The sequence below is a fragment of the Branchiostoma lanceolatum genome, chromosome 5 (genome assembly GCF_035083965.1).
Source record: "Branchiostoma lanceolatum isolate klBraLanc5 chromosome 5, klBraLanc5.hap2, whole genome shotgun sequence".
NCBI classification, from domain to species: domain Eukaryota; kingdom Metazoa; phylum Chordata; class Leptocardii; order Amphioxiformes; family Branchiostomatidae; genus Branchiostoma; species Branchiostoma lanceolatum.
Window position 1 is genome coordinate 14,208,537 of NC_089726.1, and position 20,610 is coordinate 14,229,146.

The 20,610-nt window shown below is 39.9% G+C and overlaps 1 protein-coding gene across 9 annotated transcripts in view; it reads left to right on the top strand.

Moving 5' to 3' along the window:
* Positions 1-20,610, top strand: part of LOC136435325 (plexin-A2-like) — a 147,921-nt gene that overhangs the window by 81,379 nt on the left and 45,932 nt on the right. For all 9 annotated transcript variants that reach the window (XM_066428717.1, XM_066428725.1, XM_066428724.1 and 6 more), the window contains exons 7-9: positions 11,531-11,690; positions 15,050-15,146; positions 16,976-17,099. In XM_066428717.1, coding sequence (XP_066284814.1) covers positions 11,531-11,690; positions 15,050-15,146; positions 16,976-17,099 — 381 coding nt within the window. The remainder of the gene's footprint in view (positions 1-11,530; positions 11,691-15,049; positions 15,147-16,975; positions 17,100-20,610) is intronic.

Here is a 20,610-nt window from a genome sequence, read left to right on the forward strand (position 1 = left end):
AATAGTCCGGTCACATCCGTAGTCACGTTATTATTGGATTAGGAGGCCAGGCTTGTGTTGCTGCCTATGTGGAATCTAAACCATAGAATAAACTTGACCTTATTGTTGAGGGACGAACCTGAACCTTCACGGATATTGTTCTCTCTTGAAAAATCAATGATGCCCTCAGGCAAAGTAGTGGTCTCCTCCATGCGATTGATCATGTCAGGGGCAAACAAAAGGTGTTAGAAGTATTCATTGATTAATGGATTAACATTTGATTGAGCAGTATCAATCAGGCATTTGGTACAGTAATTGAGTCCAATTAGATATTGTTTCTAAATAATGGAAAGATTGCAAAATGGCTGGGTTATGGTAAATGAACAGGTACCTCAATTATGCAAAGAAAACATCATTCACGATGAACTCAACAAAAACAATATATTTCACCTTTACAATAAAATTTCAGAAACACACAATTGTTCGAATTGGCAATGGGGTCTTGGGGATCTTCCCATGACATGGACATACTGTATATCTGTAGTTACAGTAAGCTGTTGTCACTTGTGATATAAGCCATGATGTAGGTAATATGGTGGTTGAGATCTCTTGGGACCACACACAAAAGGTTAATCTTTTGATTTCGCTTTTTGTAATTATTTCAATTTGAATAGTTTGTTTCTGAATGTAAGAGGAATCAGACATGTCTATGTTTCTTTTCCCAGCAGAGTACTATTTTCTAAAAAAATTTATGTAACGGATGTTATCAATAAATGGGTATATTTCATTCAAAATTCATAAGGATAGTATATTTAGTATGACTGAAATAATTACGATTTTGAGAACGTTGCTTGAGGTATGCAGAAAATGTCAAAGTTGCAAGAAAAAAAAGGAAAATGAAAAAGAAGGGTCCTTAGGTTACCCCTGAGTGATGAGGCTGCAGTTATCTGTATGCTGATGTGAAGGCTGACAGCCAGCCTCCCTGCTGTGATAAAGGTGAGCCAGGTTCCACAGGGCTGATGATAGATGATACAAGGCAGACGCTCATTTGTCAGGACTTCACAGGTACAAAGGACCAGGCTGATGTCATGTCTGGCATGTCAACAGTACCACCATGCGGGGATACATGAGGGCTGAAGTGCTCTCTCACCTAGACAGGTTCATGGGAGTGTGAAGCTTTCAGCTAACATATGCATCTAAATCAATCTCTTTGGATGGTTCCAGCATCTGGAAATTCCTCCAAGTGCATTCATGTAACTTAAAGAACAAGGAAGCTACCAAATGATATTGAAAATATTGTCACAAAAAATGTGACAGAAAGTAAGAAAAGCTTTGTAAAACACCTGGAGGCCACCTTGATCATTATGAAGCTCTCATCCTTAAGAAACGTAAACAGGTGTGTCCAAGGATACAGTCTGTCAGAGACAGGTAGAATTTCAAAGCAGTATTGTAGTGAACCTGACACTTGTTACAACACAGTAGTTCTTTTGTAGGTTGTTAAAAAGCCTATCACTCTTTTTACATCATTCAGCGTATGTAGAGCAAAGAAATTACAGCTGTTGGTTTCATCTGTCGTTGTAAAATAAGATGTCTGGATGTAGAATGTATTACAGATGGCTTTATATTCAATCTGACAGATGTGAAAGTTGTGATATCTTAGGGAACATCTGGTTTCCCCAATATACACAGTCTCATGGGGCTGTCAGTATGAAAGTCAAGTTCATATGTATAATGTGTAATATGTCTAATGCATTTCTGAGTATGTTTTGGTAGCAAGATTTGAAAGAATTGACTTGCATACACTGCAATGGACATAAACCTTTCTATTCAAAACCACTAATTGTACAGATTTCAAGAGATGTGACAATATAATAATGACAGACTTAAATGTTCCCTACTGAAAAAGTCTGAGAAATGTGAATATTTAGCATGTGTCTTGAAAGGAAAGATAAGATTAGTATGCCTATGTATTCATTACTTCATCATGAAGTGCAGTTCAAGCTTCTCATTGCCAAATTGCCCATCAAAATTATAATCTGAATGAAATCATCATGTCAACCATGAAAAGGGGTCTTACATATGGGCCTGAATTATCATGTCATCTGATTTAAGGGCAGATGTTGTACAATTTACAGCTTGCAACCGTGCCATGATGCCGGTGCAATGGCCGAGTGGGTAGAGTGTTCGCCTTGCATACGGTAGGTCGTGAGTTCAAACGCCGGCCGGCTCATACCAAAGACTCTAAAAATGGTACATACTGCTTTATCTGCTTAGCACTCAGCATTTGGGAAAGAGTATGGCAGTTAAACACACGCCACTACCAGTGGACTAGCCTGCTGCTGTAGTGACTTGCACAAAGTTGTGTGGCCCAAGGGCTTTGGAACCAGAGATGGGCGCTGCCTTATGCACCTTTCGGTGCGGGAAGGACTTTAACTTTTTAACTTTAACCGTGCCATGAGATTTTAGCAGTCCCCTGATCAGTGTAAAAACCCTTCTTTTCAGGGTTATAATTCCATTACTTGAAGTTGAAAAGATGTTTATACCTAGGGAATTGAGTTGGACCCTGTTTTTAAGATGTTCAGCCTCTGCAAGAGTCTGTTAGTTTGAACAAGAACATCCCACAAAGTATGGCCTAAGTCCTCATCATGCCTTAAGAATGCACCTGAGTGAAGTAGACTTGTTCACACAGAAGGAGCGCTCCTGTGATGTACTCTAAGGGTTGGCGTAATCTCTGACACCTGTCCTGCCCATGATAGACAAGCCCTCAGCTTTCTCCTGGTCAACACAAGTAGAAGCCTACTGTATAAAAACATAAACACAGAGATCAGAGGCTTCAGAGAAAGTTCTAGATGCTTATATCCAAATCCATGGCAGGTGGGACTCACCAAACAGAGGGATTCAGTGGTGTCTTAACAGCTTGTACAGGTGGGCAAAACATAGTGATAAGCTTTGTGATCTCCAGGGTAGGTCTTAGCTTCACCAGTTGTGGCAAAGCTATGTTCCTAACCTCAGGGTCATTGTCACAGGGGCGTGGTATCTGACTGGCAGATAGTGAAAGCAAACTAAAGCCTTATAGGAAGTCGATTCATGAGCTTTTTGGGGGGCTGCATCAGGTGTCATGTATTACTTGACACATTGTGTATGTAGTACATGTGTATGGAAATCTATTCCAATAATTCCAACTTTTAAGTTCTTCTGTATCCCTGCCTTTATGTTCTACTTCACCAGGTAAAAACTCCATAAAGGCCACCACTCTGGCATGATTACAGTGGCTGACCATACATAATATCATACTTCAGTGTTTTTTATTGGTTGATCCATTATGAGCTATGCTATTGAGTGTTGTTATAATCTTACACTGAAAGAAGTAAAGTAGAATCAGGTAGGTGAACTCTAAGTGCCCTTCCATTAACAGTACTTGGCTTTGGATTGTGAGCTGGTATCAGTGAAGCATCAACAATTGGAAGAACTATTGAAAATCGTCCCTGTAATTGCCACAGTGATAAGTTCGTATTACCAGGTAAGCATGAAGCAGAAGTCCTGGGAGACCAATTGCGATATAAGACAAATGGGCCACATATCTGGGTAGAATCCAACTCAATAGACCAGTATAATGGATGGGAAGTGGCAAATTCTGGTCAGCTGACCTAGTACCTGGTTGGCTAGGTGTGACTGGTCGTTCAGTTTAATATAACCAGCTGTTGCCGTGTCGCGTGCCTGCAAAGCTGGTGTGTTACACTGAAGGGCAGTTATACCGGCTATATAGATACAGATATCTGGACACTTCACAGTCCTCACACTTGGGTATGTGTCCTTGGTCTGTCCGCTCTAGACTTGGGAGGGGTTTTTGCCAAAGTTCAGTGAGATTTTGGTGATTCTGATGTGAATCTGCTGAACAGTTATTTCATTTGTCAGTATTATGTTTATTATTGAACAGGTGGTCCCTGACCTGGGGGACAGCTTACATGCTCAGCAGTCATATGGAGATGGACAGCTGCCAAAAAACTTATCTTCTGTACTGTATCAAAGTTAAACTTCAATTTCCAACTCAAGAATTTGGACTTACCCAAATTTTCAACTGATCAGCTCAGGCTCCAGTCTTTATCAAGGAATGAGCAATCCACTGTCTCTGTGACGTCATGTTATGCAGATAGGACACGTGACTTGGTGAGCAGTGGATTGTACGTTGCAGAGAGTCTATAGCTCACAATCCATATATGGCGCCCTCCCTCTCTGTTAAGGGATGGTTGTAAACCCTGATGTAGATAGCTTCTTTTTTTCCTCGTGCAAAAAAGTCAGGCTCTGTGTCCAAGATTCCTACTTTGTCCAGTGAGACAGAGTATCCATCTGAGAACTTATCTCTACTTTCTCCCATACATAGAATGTGCTTTTTTTGTCATTTCATACCCTTTTAGAATATCATGAAGATTTACATGTAAATGTGTATAAGACATACATTGTCTATGACTTGTACTATGAGAATGTTTAGGTTCTATTGTGTTGATCTGATAACGACTCTATTCTAACATGATTCCAGGAAATATGCCTTCCAATGATCATTATCTAGTGGATGCCAGAATAAAAGATTACGTGAAGCAAAAACAAAAAGTCTGATTCTAAGAAATAAAATGTATCAAAAAGAAGGTGAAGGCTCCCTGGCTCTTACATCATGTATTGGCAGTCCCTGTGGACAGAGATGGAAGGTTCTCTCTTCAGTTATTACATCTCCTCAAGGTGAGGAGAGATGGAGTTAAGTGCTGCTGATCTGTCTTCATCCAGGTGTAATGGGCTAGTATCTGTGAGCCTCAGCAGTTTACCACCCTGATGTAGTAAATATTGTGCAGGCCAAATGGACACCTATATGCTCATAGTTGATGATTTCATGGGCTCAAAGACCTTGACTCCCCATTTTCAAGATTGAATACTTGCCATATAATGTACGTGCGCCTTGGGGGCAGGCAGGGGTTTTACACTTTGTACCACCAGTGATGTGAAAAATTGCTATGAGGCAGGAAGACCAGTAGATGTCTATTTTTATGCACGGTGGGACGTCAGCACTTGAGTCCATGGCTTCCCTTTTCTGATCAGTTGATACCAGTGATGCAAATTTTATGTGCATGTTGGGCATGGACAAGGGGGTTTCCAGATCAGAGCAGTTATGGCAATGAGGTATTGTTGTGTGGGCAGATGCTGGCTTAGTTGATAACACAAGCTTTGAATTTGCTTGCATTTTTGTGGCAGTGTAATCAATAATGGACAAACATGAAGAAATTGTGCAGTATTTACTTCCAGACCTTAGCTTGTATCAGCGAGAAAGGTTAGTGGTATATGTGAATGCCATCATAACTCAGCCCCCTCCCACAAGGAAGCTAGCCCAGAAGAGCAGAGATGGGCAGACAAAATGGCAGTGATAGAGATGGGGTCAGATCACACTCTTTCTTCTCCTCCAGAATATTCCTTAAGAAGAGAAAGGTCTACAGTGAATTTTCGGGATCTAATTTGTCAGTGTAATTCAAACGTTTTAGAATTAGATATAACCAGAAGAAAGTTGACCACAGGTGTACCTGTGGATGTGACCACCTAAAACGCACAATGACCGTTCTGTGGTTCTTATCATTTAGTTATCATCATCATCATCAACTTAGTTCTATACCTGTAGGTCAATATTGTTTTGTAAGTTAGGTAATCATTGCTTATTTATTGCCCCAAACTTTAATGTTATGATGTTATGCAGACTAGAATTCCCTGAAGGATTTAAAGGTCTTTTGGTGATGGCCTGTGATTTCTGATAAAAGCAAGTGGGAAAGGCTTCAAGGTCACAGTCATCAGTTCGGCTCCATTTGTGCCCTCGGTCTCTTACAACTCAAGTCCATCATACATCCGTGGGGACCTCCACTTGACACTGACATATGGCCTTGTTTAGGCAATGGGGCTGCCCCATGTGACTGAGAGCTATTCAGAAGATAGTTGCTTCTTCAATCTAAATTTCTGGTTACAGTCAAACCTGCCCAAGGCGACCACCCGGCGGACCCAGCAAAAACGGTCGCGATGGACAGGTGGTCGCCATGAAGAGGATTCCACTCACATGTTTCAAGGTCGATGTTTTCAAATACAGTACGTAAATGCAAGCCTTGGTAAATGGATGGAAAATTATGTGAATTTAGACAGCATGACCCCCACCAGGTTCAATTCTCATTGACAGAAAGATCCTCCAAAAATTACATTTTACGTTATCGTTGTAATAATTCTATGCCGCTACATCGTGTAAAAATTTTCGTCATAATTTTGACTACAAAACAATGGTTGCCTCGATGATCTCGCAGCGCGCTTCTGCATTCACACGTTACATTAAATAGTACACACACACACATGCACATCATCGAAGTTTTAAGGCCTAAGACAAATCCCTAGAAAACATCTGCTGGCCCTAGCCTTTTTTGGGGCGCCGATAGATAAAAGGGGCAAAAAGTTTACGATCGGAAAACTAAAGATGAAAACAGGACGGTGTGATTTCGTCGCGCCGCCAAGCTCTGTCAGTCTGTGCGACCGCATCGAAAGGTAAGTCAGTGCAGCAGAATGCACAGCGTCTAATAAAGTTTTGTGAGATTCATGGAAATAAAAAGAAAATGAGAATATTAATTTTCATCAATAACTAGAGTATTCGTTAATGTTCATACACAAAAGCATCGTGTTTTAGAAAGGTCAGCGGTACGCCAAATCCAAGCCGCGCCAAATCCAAGATGGCGTCGGGACCAAGGAACAACATTTCTCGCCCGATGTTTTGCCCGCCGCGAAGTCCGGCGGAATTTAGTAAGACACAGACACATTTTTGTTAAAAATACAAGAAATAGATAGTAAGTTGTGTGAAATTTTTTGACGCCATGCACTACGTATTCGTTTTGAAAATTGTGTTCAAACCGAACTGAGTTTGCGGTAAACTATAAGATTACGATAGCACAACAACATCACAAACATTTGTCTTTACAATGTTTATAGGGGGAACGTTTTATTAAAACACTTCATGGAGGAATCGGTGCTATAACATTGCTATTCCATATATTTTTGTCCTTCAAAGTCTTGAAAACATTTCCGTGAAATCCGACAGCAAAATGATCCGATGTCACCACACGCTTGAAAATTAGGAGGCCGCCATGGGCAGGGATTGTGCTCTGTGCGGTCCCAATTCGTGGCGGTCGCGGTCGCGTTGGACAGGTGGTCGCCTTGGGCAGGCAGCTTAATGCATGTGCCTATGGGGAAAATTTTCGGGACCGAGAAAAAGCGGTCGCCATGGCCAGGTGGTCGCGTTGAAAAGGTGGTCGCCTAGGCAGGTTTGACTGTAGTTTTACCCATTCATGATATTGAGAATTACTGAGATACCCTCATTTAGCTTGATGAATACTTACAATTAAAGGTGACGTATGAAAAGGATAAAGGTGGCAGTTACTGAACTCATGATGCATCATACAGCCTTTTATTTCACTGTCACCAATATCTGCTAGTCCATAATATTGAAACCTTGCAAATTTTTGGTTCTGAATAGGTGACGTTTATCCATTGTAGCACATTTCCTTACCATGGAGCATTTGATTTGAGGCACCCGTATTTACAGTAGCCTGGTGAGTGGGGATGAATAGTTTATGACACCGCAACCCAACCTCGCTTAGGATGAACTGTCTACTCCCATGTGCCACACAGACAGGAAGATACATAGCTGGTGGTAGCTCACAGACAACATGGCTATGGTTTGAAACCCTTTAAACTACTATAGTGGGCACATTTTTTCCACTTCACTTCCTTTTTTGGTAGACAAAGTGGCACCCAACAATGTGGGAATTTGTTTGAATTATTCCCAATTGTCATCTGCAAAGTAATACAATTGATTGATTTGAAGGATGAACTAGAATGGTTCAGATTCATTTGTTTGCTTATGGAAAACATGAAAATTGAATCTGGAATGTAATAGTGAAATTGTGCAAGCTAAGAAAGTCAAATAGATCTATGCAGTCATTTGGGAAATGTTCATGATCTGAATACTAAAACGAAACAGGAACAACGACCTGCCTTAAATTAAAGTGTATTTAATGTTTCAATGTGAATTGATTTTTATTTTATCCTGGCCTTTAAGCGAAACCTTCTCATTATGTACATGTAACTCAAAATGCCTAAAGATGCCACGATTTATATTACCATAAAAAGCCAGGCAGGGTCGGTCATTAATGTTATTACAATATGACTTGTGTTTATGGTGCCTATAACAGTTATACCTGGGATATATGTCCCTCATTTATTGGGTAGTAAAGTGTTAAAATGGATGGATGATTACTTAGATTGGAAAGTAAGCTTACTATAACTTTGTACCATTCAATATTACTGTTTATTTGTTTATTTGAGTTTATTACAACGAGAAAGGGAGCGCAAAACAGGTGCATACGCACCTTTACACACCTTAACAATTTGTGCTACTTTCTGGTGAAAGTTTCCCATGTGTTAAGAGCTTTGATGACAGTCATTTAATACCAACCATTGCTATAAGTGCAATACTTGTCACACTTTGCAACAACAATTGACAAGAGAAAACTGAATGACAAGAGAAAAATACACTATAGTGAAGTGAAATTGAGTAAATGTTCAGCCTTGGGAAACTTTTATGGGCACTATGGGACTCTAGCTTCTACCCAACCCACTAAATCATAATGTGGGTCCCTCCTGTATGTGTGGACACCAACTCCCTAGTCTGACAGTAATGGATGAAGAGCTACCTGGAAATGGCATAATTCCATTTGCAGATGATTGAACTGTTGCAAAACCTTAAAGTCATCTTGCTGTGAGGCTGAAGTGAGCAGAAAGAGTACCCCAGCTGCACAGTAATAGGGGTTTGAGAGCCATCTGCAAGAATAATGGTTGGATTTATGGTGTTAGCTTGCAACTTCCTCATGGTGGAAGGAAATTGCATTTATTCCGAATTGTTTTTTTATGAGTGGGAAGGAAAATTTGTTTTCAAAATTAAATTTCAGTGCTACTCTTCCCAGGGCAGCCTTCCCCGCTGTGATGGATATGAAAGTTACAAATTTGGTGATTAAGTTTTCAGATGATGGAATTAATGTGTGTGAATATTGCATTCTTTTTCTCAATAATGGTACACAAATGTAATGAATTGAGGTGATCAAGACGTTTCAAATCGGTTAGATGACTTATGCTATTGTTGTTTGATATTCAAATTCTACCATCAATTTTGTGGAAAGGATATATAAAAAGAATGAATAAAAACTATACTACTCTAAGACTTGACTAAAGCTTTTATAAGATTGGAGGCTCTACCTTGTAATGATTTGATTCATTGAATCTTCTAGATTTTTTTCAGAGGTCTGACAAACTCAAATGATAACGTTTATCTAATGTATGGACTGTCTGTTGCTTGAATGGGTCAGTGGGCCACCTGTCAGTTTTCCCTTGTACTTCACTAGCTCTGTGAAAACAAGTGAGCTTTCAGATGCCGTATGGTAGGCCTTTAAATCACAGGTTTGAGTATCATCTGGACTTCGGCTTGTAACTTTTACGTGTCTCCCTAAAGAAATGATTAATGTGTAACATTCTGATAATCTTTCGTAAACTTCCATCTCAAGTCACAAGATAATCCATAACTGTTCCAGACATGCAGCTTCCATAAAATTATTTTGTATTCTTAGGCTACCCAGCTGCCTCTCATCTCAAGGTTTTCTCCCTGTAAGTGTAATACCAGGGGAATCAGGGAATTAAAGCCAGCATCAGCTGCCTGACTGGGCCATTACTCTCCAGAATATGAATTATCATTTTATCAGAGAAATGACCGTGATGTACTGGCTCTTGGAAGGGAAGTTGTATTTCTTATCCATAATTGAAGATGTATTAATTCCAAGTGCATGCCTGTAATCCTGGCCCATCTGTTCCTAGTGTGGAGCAGCCACCCTGACAGTGTTGTTCACTGTCTGGATTACCTATACTGCCTGTCTTGTTACAGCTGATGTATTATACTTACAACAACCTTCTCTCACTGTCATTTCCCCTGACCAGAACAATTTCTCAGCCAGAACATTTCCTTCTGAACATACTGTACTATAACTCTCTCTCTTCTGACATGATGTGGGTTGATATGAATGTATATCAAGTACAAGTAATTTCCTCTCCCAGACACAAGGGTAGTCCATCACTGATATTGCTCTGATTTCTGTAGAAGAGGAAATAAAACAATGTCAGACTCTACACAGTTGAAATGACCATTTTTCTTTATCAAGGGCCACTTGGATAGAAGTTTGTCTGCTGAATATAATCAAGGTTTCCCCTAATGGTTTGAAATGGGCTGGTGGTGCCAGCAGAAGTGGGAGGGAGGTATTAAGTTATGTTTCAGGGCGGAGAAGTAACATGATGGTAAATGTAAGTGCAATGCATCACCAAAACTCATATTTCAGGACTGCCGGAACAATTATTTTTTGCTAGCTTCATCCAATGTAGCAATGTATAGTCAGGTAGCCATTGGGGCAAAAGTGTTTGCAAATACGAGGGTGTTGGAATTTGGGGTACAACTTTGCCGTCAACGTGTTGCATTAAGCTCTTTTCGGGACACTATCCACCTTGGCATATTTGATTGATGACAAAATTTTCATGTTTTTTCTGTTTGGAAAGAATCACAGGAAAGCAAGGGTGTTGGAACTTGGTGCGCAACTTTTCATTTGAAGTGTGTTACGCAGGCTTTAATAAAGCTCTTTGAATTAATGTTGGTAGACTTGATTGATGACAGAATTTCCATGTACCTTGTGTGGAAAGAATCACAGGAAACTTAAATTTCCCAAGTCAAAGAATTTATGACACCTTGCAAAGTCTCCTTAGCAACTGAGTTGCTGTGGAAAAAGTTGGATGAATTACTGTAATCCTCTTACCTAGGTAGCTCTCTTGACAAAAGGAAAAATTCCCCTGGCTAATCACACAACAGGTGATTGGAATGGATTAAATGGGATGAAAGTGGTCTATTCCTAATTGCTGTCATGCTTCATCTGACACTGATGTGCCAGTGATGCCATGGAGGATGGTATTTGTGTGTCCTCAGAGGTTGTTGTCCTCTAGATGCATCTATAATACCTGGTATGCAATATTAAACACTGGATGATAGATGGGACATTGTAAACCAGTAGCTGGGGGTGAAGAAAGTGTGGATTCCAGGACTTTAAGTCTCTCACAAATGTAGTTCAGTGAAATTTTGTACTTATATGCTTAAAGGTAATTATCGAGGGACCTTTTTTGATGGATGTGCCTTCACTCCTTTCTTTCCAGTGTAGAAGATCTGCACTGGCATGAAGCTAATCACCCAACAGGATGATTTTCTGCACTGAAGAATCAAACTTATGTTACCTAGATTTTTACTTGAAAGTTCATCTGTGTTGGTAGAAGTCATTCTGGATTTAATTGTTCAACGCTGATCCAGAATCACCTAGTAGACATTTACCTACAGTTTGCCAATGTCTGTACCATCCTTATGTACTCTACAATTCACACGTTTTGATGTTCTTTGTTCTCTTAGGTGACAATCACTGGCCAGAACATCCCAGCCCTGACTGGTGGCCACTCCTACTCCTGTGTGTTTGGGAACTTCGCCACGACAAGTGCCACTGTGGTGGGAACACAGCTGTTCTGTAACTCCCCACCTGCCAGCAAGATACCTGCCATCACTGGGCCACGAGGTAGGCAAGAGGAAATTTTCCTTTCCAAAGATTCTCTCTTCCTTGCTCCCCTTTTAGACTAATTCATCAAAGTTGGTTTCGAAAATGTCTGAGGTGTTTTATGCAACTGCATCCTGGGTTTGATGTTTTGCCTTTGCCTTGAGGCTTCAGGACCCCTTTAGACAATAGTTAACTCTGAGGAAAAGCAGTCACAATTTTTTTCTCTCCCATTTTATTTCAATAACCACCCCCCTCATATCAAATGAATGTATGGATTACTGTCCCCTTTGAATAGTGGAAATGGAGTAGCCCTTAGAACAATCTGTCTGTTGACATAACTCATTAAATGTGTTGTGTGGAACGTTGATGAAGGTTAGATATTCAGGTGATAAGATACGCCAGAGTGTGTTGTGTGTGGAAGTTGAGATAAAAACTTACATTTGCTGCTGTATTGAAATATAAAAAGTGAGTCAATATTTTCGGTGAAACATCCATTTTAATCCTATCTGCCTAACCCCTGTCAAGTGATTTGATGGAAGATGTTTACTGTGTGATACAGTCATGATTGATGGGCGTTATATTGGCTATATCATGATAATAGATGGGAATGCATTTCAAACTTAGCTTATGTCATGACACGACATCAGTATGAATTATGACGAGGAGGGAAAGATAACCTTTCTATGACATTTCCATGCAGTGCTGTACATGTGTACATGTATGTCAACCTGTATCCACCCATCCCATGGTATTTTCATGCATTTATGCACAGAAGGATCCCAGGGCCAGACTTTTCATAACACCATTTTACAGCATATGGTAAAAGCAACATCCTGTCCTGCAAATTATGAGGAGTCGTTTCACAAGATTGTCATGCAGTACATGTAAATGGCAACATAAAGCATTGCGTCATTCAGAAAAGGTGATGTGGCAGACCTGAATATCAAAGTTAAACTCTGCATTTCTTCTAGCTTGACCTAGTCTATATCATCTTTTAAATCCTAAATTTCGTTGTTTGTTTTTTATTCGTTTTTTTTTATTACTCAAGACAAAAAACCTCCATTTTTAGTTTTCGCACACCTCCAACTAGCTTGCCATGTCGTTGCACACCATGTTTTCCAGCATCATACAGACTTTACCTTTCATTACCATGTATAACACATCAATATGAAGCCAGTTTTCTCGCATTGTCCCATATATGTCCTGGAACTACCCTACATTCCAAGATAACGCCAGTCATTTCCAATGCCCGTTCAATTTCACAGTCACTGCGTACAACTCTGAGAAATGGCTGCTAACCAAAAGCATAGATCTCTGGGGGGAAACCTTGAAAAGAAACCATAAGTTACCTCGAAAATGATGGACAGTTTATCAGCTATAGATCTATGTGACCAGTGTGCAAAACAGGTCATAGATCATGGCATTATTATGTCCCCGGCAGTGGCACTTGTTGGCTGACTCATGTCTCAGAGGAGGATACCAATACTATATTACCAAACGAAACCTTTGTACATGTATATCTGTCACATATGCTGTGTACAACACTGCAGTTAGCTGAGGATGCTTAAAGATCTTTTCATTGCCATATCTGAGGATGCTTAAAGATCTTTTCATTGCCATATCCATGTAGATTGTTCATATTGAGTAGAACTGAAGGTGTGGCCAGGAACCCTGTAACAGAATTGACAAATGGTTGGCCTGGTAACCTTTCCCCCCAAACCTAGAGCTAAATTTCCCCCTTGACTGACAGCTTGGATCCAGTATTGGCAGCCAAGTGAATGATATCAGCAGGAAGAGGTTAGCAGGGTGCCACTTATATAACTACATGTATGGCCCGTCCTCTGTTTGAGCTGTTGTAGAGGAGTACTCTGTATTGCCCTCTTTTGGCTGGATGTGCTACTTGTATAATATGTAGAAGTATATCCATTGGCAGACCATTATTTGCCTGCTGAGCTCATTTGGAGAGGAAATATGCAGGAAATGGACAATCACTTTGTATGAAGGTCAGCTGATAAAGTTCAGGGCAAGCAAATGCTTGTTTTAACAAAATTTGGTTGTACAATTTCATTATCATATTTTTTCTTCTGCTGTCCTTACAGTAATGTATTCACAAAGCACACAAGAATCTCAAGTATGTTTTATTACACAATTTACAGTTCCACCCAAAACTCACAAACAGTACAGTTATATTAATGCCATTTCACAGTGAATGCCATACTGAATGAAAATTTCATTGATTTCTAACTCCCTTTTAAATTCTTGATGAAATATTGCTTTACGTCTAACATATATAATAAATTTCCAATCTCGAGAGACATGGGTTCCTCGGTCCTCAACCCCCATTTCCGTTGATTGTAAATTTTAGGCTTGACTGACGAAACATCCAGGAATATTGAACTGCAAATGGGAGACATGGTGCTGAATATGTATGTTGAAAAGTTAGGGAGTATAAAATTGATCAACCTTTTATGAAGCAAAGGACATAATGGATGAGTTTGCTTTCATACATGTTGACTGTTTCTTGCAGTATTGGAATAAAATTGATACTATCTGTCACACTCTCTAAATGAATACCTTAAGGGCACAGAGTCACCAAGCACTGTTCTTACCAAAGAAAATGAATTTGGTTTCTCCACTGATTGACTGTAATTGATTTTCGTGACCTTCGTTTTTAGCACTTTGCCTTTTGGAAGGTGGAAGAAAACTTGTCATGGTGTCAAGCGGCTCCTCGGGAAGACATTAATCAAGCTTCCTGATTGCCGTCGCTGTTCCCGTTATTGATTTTGAGGGTCATGCAAATTTTATCTGCAAATTGCAGAAGAAATTCTTAACACCCTGAACTTCCTTGGAGGATTGTGTGCTGCTGAGTTGTTCCCATAATTTGTACTTAACCTAAGGTAGATTATTTTATGCAGTACATGAAAATTCTTAATGTCGGCGACAGAAACAAACTTTTCAAATATTTTGTGATTTTGAAAATATGTAGGAAATGCAATGAAAGGATATCTTTTGCAACTGTCAACAATGTTCTGAAGCTTCCTTATTTAAGTTCCAGCTCAAAAGCCATGTGCAGTATGTTATACTGCAAATATCTGGCCAGGTTTTTTTTCTGTTACATGGTACTTTTTGTCTATTGGTGGAAAAGGGATAATCTGAATTATAATTATCATAAATGGCCAACAGCAAAGTACTTTCCATCTTTGAGCAATCCCAAGGCAAGAGCACCACTAAACTTGTCTTGATGCAGTGAGGGAAATTTTTTTGAATATGTTTTTAAAAATATGTTTCAGCTCTAGGTATACCCATCCAAAACCCAGTGAATAGGTTCTACATAAGAATATTATTCATCATTGTCATGACTTCTTCCTTTTGTATTCCAGACAACTTGGTGTCAGACCTGTTCCTACTGGCAAGCGAGACTAATCAGAAGTTTGTCAAGACCAACTTCACCTTCTATGAATGCAACGTACATGCATCGTAAGTGGAATCCTTTTATGTATGATTGCATTCCTGTTTGGGAATATTGTCGCAGAACCTTCCAAAGTGCCCACATCAAAGCCTCGGGGAAAAATTGCACTTGATACCAAAATTCCGTCCATGGAGCAGGACCAAATCCCAGGATATAGTTCAGACAACAGAGAATTGGTTGGTTTTGAGGAACACGCATTTATGTCTTTCCCACTCTTATAATTAGTCGTTATCAGTACACTGGGATGTGTGAAAATCAGCACGCCATTCGGTTTTGAACCATTATCGTCACACTCATATCCAAACATCAAGCACAGGGACATCTTTCATGGTCAAAGCAATTTTCCATGGGACAAGTTCTTGCCGTCTTCTGTGATAGCATGTCCATTTACAAGTGCATGCACACGGCTGTGTAAAATAGCTACACTGAACAGGTGGATGTGAATACAACATGTGCACTTGGGACTGCTCTATGATTCACCAACTGTTACAGACATCTGCAGCAGATTGTTTGTTACACCTCACCAGGCACTTAATGAAATGGAAATCAGCTGTGTCGAGATGTCCTGCAGCATTATGTACATGTGTTTTATGCAACATTGCCTGCTGTAACACCACAAACAGAAGTAAACAGCATGCTCCAATTATGGCCGCAAGTGCACAGGGGGTGCCATGCTGTTGCACTTTTTAAGAGTCTACAAATTATTGAAGACGGGCAAGAACATGAGCATGAAGTTTCCTGTTCTATGTGTAGTATCATTGGTTCAATCGGTAATCTACAACTTTGAAAATATTCCTCACGATAAATAGCGCCATTCCCTGGTATCATTAAAAAGATTTATTATCAGTAGATCCAAATGAACAGATGTCTCCACATTGATTCCCAGAGTTTGCGGCTGCAATTTGAGCCGGAGAGGAAAGAAAAGGAAACTGTTCCACCGGTGCATGCTGCGTGAAATACGACAATCCCGGCAAACATGCCCAAATGCCGTCACTGTGGTGTAGGAAAGTAATGTAGCAATTTCTGGTCCTTGGAAATGTCAGGCTGCCTATCAGTGCGTGCAGTGGCATGGCCGTTCCTAATGGCCGTTTGTGGAAACTCTGCTGTAATGGTACAGTACCATTACATCAGCGGTAGCTTCACCTGACCTCTGTCATTTTGGATGGATCAATGGCAGGACAACTCTTGCCAACATTTAGCTGAAGGGCACCTTGAGACAACACTTGTCAGTTAAGACGTACAGTACATGGCAATGAAGGATAGAGGTGCAAAACTGCAAAGATTTTGATATTTTCTCACATCTTGCAGCATGCATGAAGAGAGGAGGCCACCTGTGCAACGGATAGAAGCATGTTTGGTTTTGAAATGTCATCTTTTACTACGTTTTGTGCACACATTGGCAAAGCATATTAATCGGCCCTGTATCAATAGATGGCAAGAAGAGGCTATTTTGTGCTCGTAGTCATAGTCATGTTTCATTGTATTGATTAGTCAAAGTGATTGAACTGAGATAGCAGATTTGTCCAGTGAAATCAAAGTAATCATATTCATACAAACTGCATTGATCTCAGACTTTCCATGTTTAAATTTCACACAGTTTGGCTTTGAATTAAAGCTTAATCTCTGACTGTCTAAGTCTATTGTAGCAATTTGGTTGCCACAGCTGGAATGACCCACTAAAGCACTTTGACAACTAGTTCTAGAATGAACATTTCTAGCCTGATGCTGTTGCTTGGATTGCTTTAATGTATTATTTGTGAAGGAAATGTGATTGAGTGTAACACATTGTGATGTTTCTTAGATCCTGTTGATGATAGTCTGCACACATTTGTTACAGCTGTTACAGTTGCACATCCAGCACCTTCAACTGTGATTGGTGTATCTACGACAACGTGTGCACGCACCGCAGAACCGACGTCTGCAGATATGTCAGCAACTCCGAGCTGGTCTTGGGCAATGATGTAAGTGTCGGATTTATAACACATGATCAGACCACGTCATGTTGTAAACTATGACTCACAAAAAGAAGGACATTTTTAGAATTCTAGTGCAGAAAAGTCATGCCAGCAAATGACATGTGGCACAAAATTTTGTGCCATACACTGAGGGCGTCAGAGTAACTAATGAAGTGTGCATGGGTGACATTGGATATGCAGATGGGAGTGTGTCTGGCATTGTGTGGTGCGTGGCAAATAGGGTTTGGTGGAAAGAGGAGATGTGTTGGTAGATATGAAAGGTTTTTGCCGGCACCCTGTTGGCAGTATGTCATCATGATTGTTGACAACATGAAGTATTTGGCAATCAAGCTGGGCGCAATATGGAAACAACATCACGCCCTTGTCTGTGTGTTCTCTAGGGGAAGGACTGGTGGGATTTGTGTGTTGATTGTATGTGGATATGAAATGCCATAAATTTGTCAAACGCAGGAGTTTGTCATTAAGGAAGGCAAGTCAAAGATATGTAAGTTATACAGCACTTATGCATACTGTAAGAGGATTAACATCAGGCTCTCTCTCCAGGCTAAATGTTGGTGTATAACGACTCATTGGAAAAGTCTATCATGTAGGTGGATGTATAAAAGAAAATCCAAGGCATTCTGTTGCATTGTTTTGTAATACTTTTTGCCTAACAATTATGTGCCAGCCTTACCATGAAATTGAACTTGATTAAGCTTCCTAATACCAAAAGTGACGCCGGTATTCATCTTGACTACATGAAGAATTTCAAGTGCTTTTCTGGCAATTACAGTAGAGATTGCAAAAGGTTACTTTAGACCACTTACTGCTCCAGATTACTTCCTCAGTCTAAGCCTGTCAACATCGATTGGCTGAGTCACAAATAACAGAAAGTTTTGATGTAAGTAAGAAGGCAAACTCATATGAGAGTGATAAAGAGTATATCATCTCACCCTTGCTCAATAAGTTCAGAAATTATTCATTTGCTATGAAGGACATTTCGCTTCAAGCCAGATGGTATCATTTCATAGAAAGTGATTGTACAAGAAATTATTGAAGAGCTGTTATTGATCATAGGAGTGCCTGTAAAATTGCAGCATGTTGTTACATACAGGATGAGGCAGCCTGGAGTACAGTAATAATACCAGGCAGTATAGAAGATGATGAAAAAATGCCTCTAGGAAAATCTTGGGTTTCTACATGTTAGTACAAATGATGAAAATTTCATTATTAAACTCCCACTAAATTTGTTGTGTAGCTGACAAAACATGTAACAGATTAAGGGTGGCAATATGATTTTAATTATTCTTTTTGATGATAGCAATATTGCTGGAGGCACATGTATAGTGCTGAAAGTCTTAAAAGCACAGTCACCCGGTCTTCTTTCATGGAATCTCATTTCATGTTTCTTTGCTTACTTTTATTGATTAAAAAGTTGAATCCTTTTATCTGTCAGGAGTTGCAGTGAAATAAACTTGAGTGATGACTTGTTAACAAAGCCTATGGTAAAGCTCCTTACTTAGGGAGGAATGGTAAATTGCCTGTATCAGCATGACAAGCAGGCATAAAATTGTATCCTGTGACTTCTTTGCCTTCAGGCATACAGTAAAGCAACTCTTACCTTCCACCACACGCTTGTATTGTCATTCCAGGAGCTCCAAAATCAGCTTGAGTTCCTTCCTATTTTCAAATGACAATGTAGATTGCCATAAATGTGGATGTGCAGTTGTGGAGGTATTGCTGTAATGCTGGGGCACCCCGCTGTGATGTGATGATATGTGTGACCCAGGGGACTTGTGGCATCCAGGGTACAACTCTGAATCTTATCTCCTTCCTGCCAGGAGTTGCATGAAGTGAGAAATTTAATGGGGGATTTTTCTGGAGGCCATCTCACAATGGTGGTCACATGCAAGTGAGATGGAGGTGTTATCATAATTATCAGACAAGCTGCTTTCCCATGGACCTAGAGAAAAAAGAATGGTGATTCTGATTGCATGTCTAGCATCTCATAATTGAGGTTTAATCAAAAGGTATGAAAGGCCATAGAGCCCTCTCTCCCATGGCAATATTCCCCACTGCTGTAAGACGTAAAAACAATACTCCAGTCGCAGGAAATGACATGAAGAGGAATATCAAAGGATAGATCCAATGTCACTCATTGCCTTGTTTATGGGAACCTTCAAAACTTGAACATTGAAAGGATGAGGACACTTAGGTGTGTAGGAAACATATGAGAAGTGAATAGTTTCTTATGTCTGGTACCCGTGGTTGTTGTCCTTGGTGCTGAAAAGCTTTCCAGATCAGGTATCCTAAAATGACTTCCCACGATACATTGGATATGTTAAATGTGGATTGAATATTGTCCCTCCCATTAAGATTTTAGAATCAGGACACATATTTTTCACAACAACACTTTTTTTAGTTTTCACAGATAACTTGTGACCTTGAAATGTCATGTAAGCTCCAGGTTGAAAATCATCCTATATTATGTGATAGTTCAGTAGTTAGGTAGTTCCCTACAGATTTATCCTTCAACTTCTGATTATTTTAGATACATTGTAAAAATGTAGGAGTAGGAATCAGATGAGAATAGATTTCCGGATCATCAACTGACATTGTGCAGACTAATTCTCGCTTCGTCAGACAGGTGAATTATGAATTGTTGAACCCCACCATTGAAACAAAAAAAGTGATGATTATTTTTTTAGGTATTTTGAGGTTTTAGAGTCTAAGTTACAAAAGAGCAACCCAGTAATTTACATGTATGTATTGGGAGTTTGATCCTGTGTGGGCATATTCATGAGTTCTCCTTAACCAGACAGTTAATGAGCCAAAGAAGGAGTTAGAGCAGTGAGGCAAATGGGTACATATTTAACCAAATGGCGACGTTTGAGGCAATACATTCAGTGACCTGCAGGAAAAAGGCTCATTTTGTAAACATGAGGGTCTACAGAAATGTGTGCATGTCAGCCCCCTGAACCCCAACATCCCCACAAATAAAACTAAGCCTCATTAATCAGAGGCTCAAAATTTGGCTGCTCTTTCAGCTGGAACATCTACGGGACTGTGCAAGGTTAAGCTGAGAGGATTTCTGCCTAATGTGAAACTCTTCAGTCTAGACGACACACGTTATAGATGGAGTTTAAATGTGCTGTAAGAAAATTGGTTATACTTATTCTGACTGCGAAGCACATACTTGTTTAGCCTAAAATCCATAGAGCTAAATGTACCTGAAGACAAAGGTGACAGAAATTTCATATCACGGATTTAGTTTTAAAGTTTGGTGCTTCCTTTTCCATGATATCAATAATCCCCAATAATACAAATCAATTTGTGTCCTCTTCTTGATATTCCACCCACGTTTTAATGGTCTGCGCTTTATTGTTGGAACACCAATTGTGGGGGAGAGCCATAAGCTGACATTTAAGAAAGTTTGGAGTCTTGTCATTCGGGAAAGGGTAACGGTAATGTTATTCACAGCTACAAGTACATTCAATTCCCATTTTAGTTCAGCATC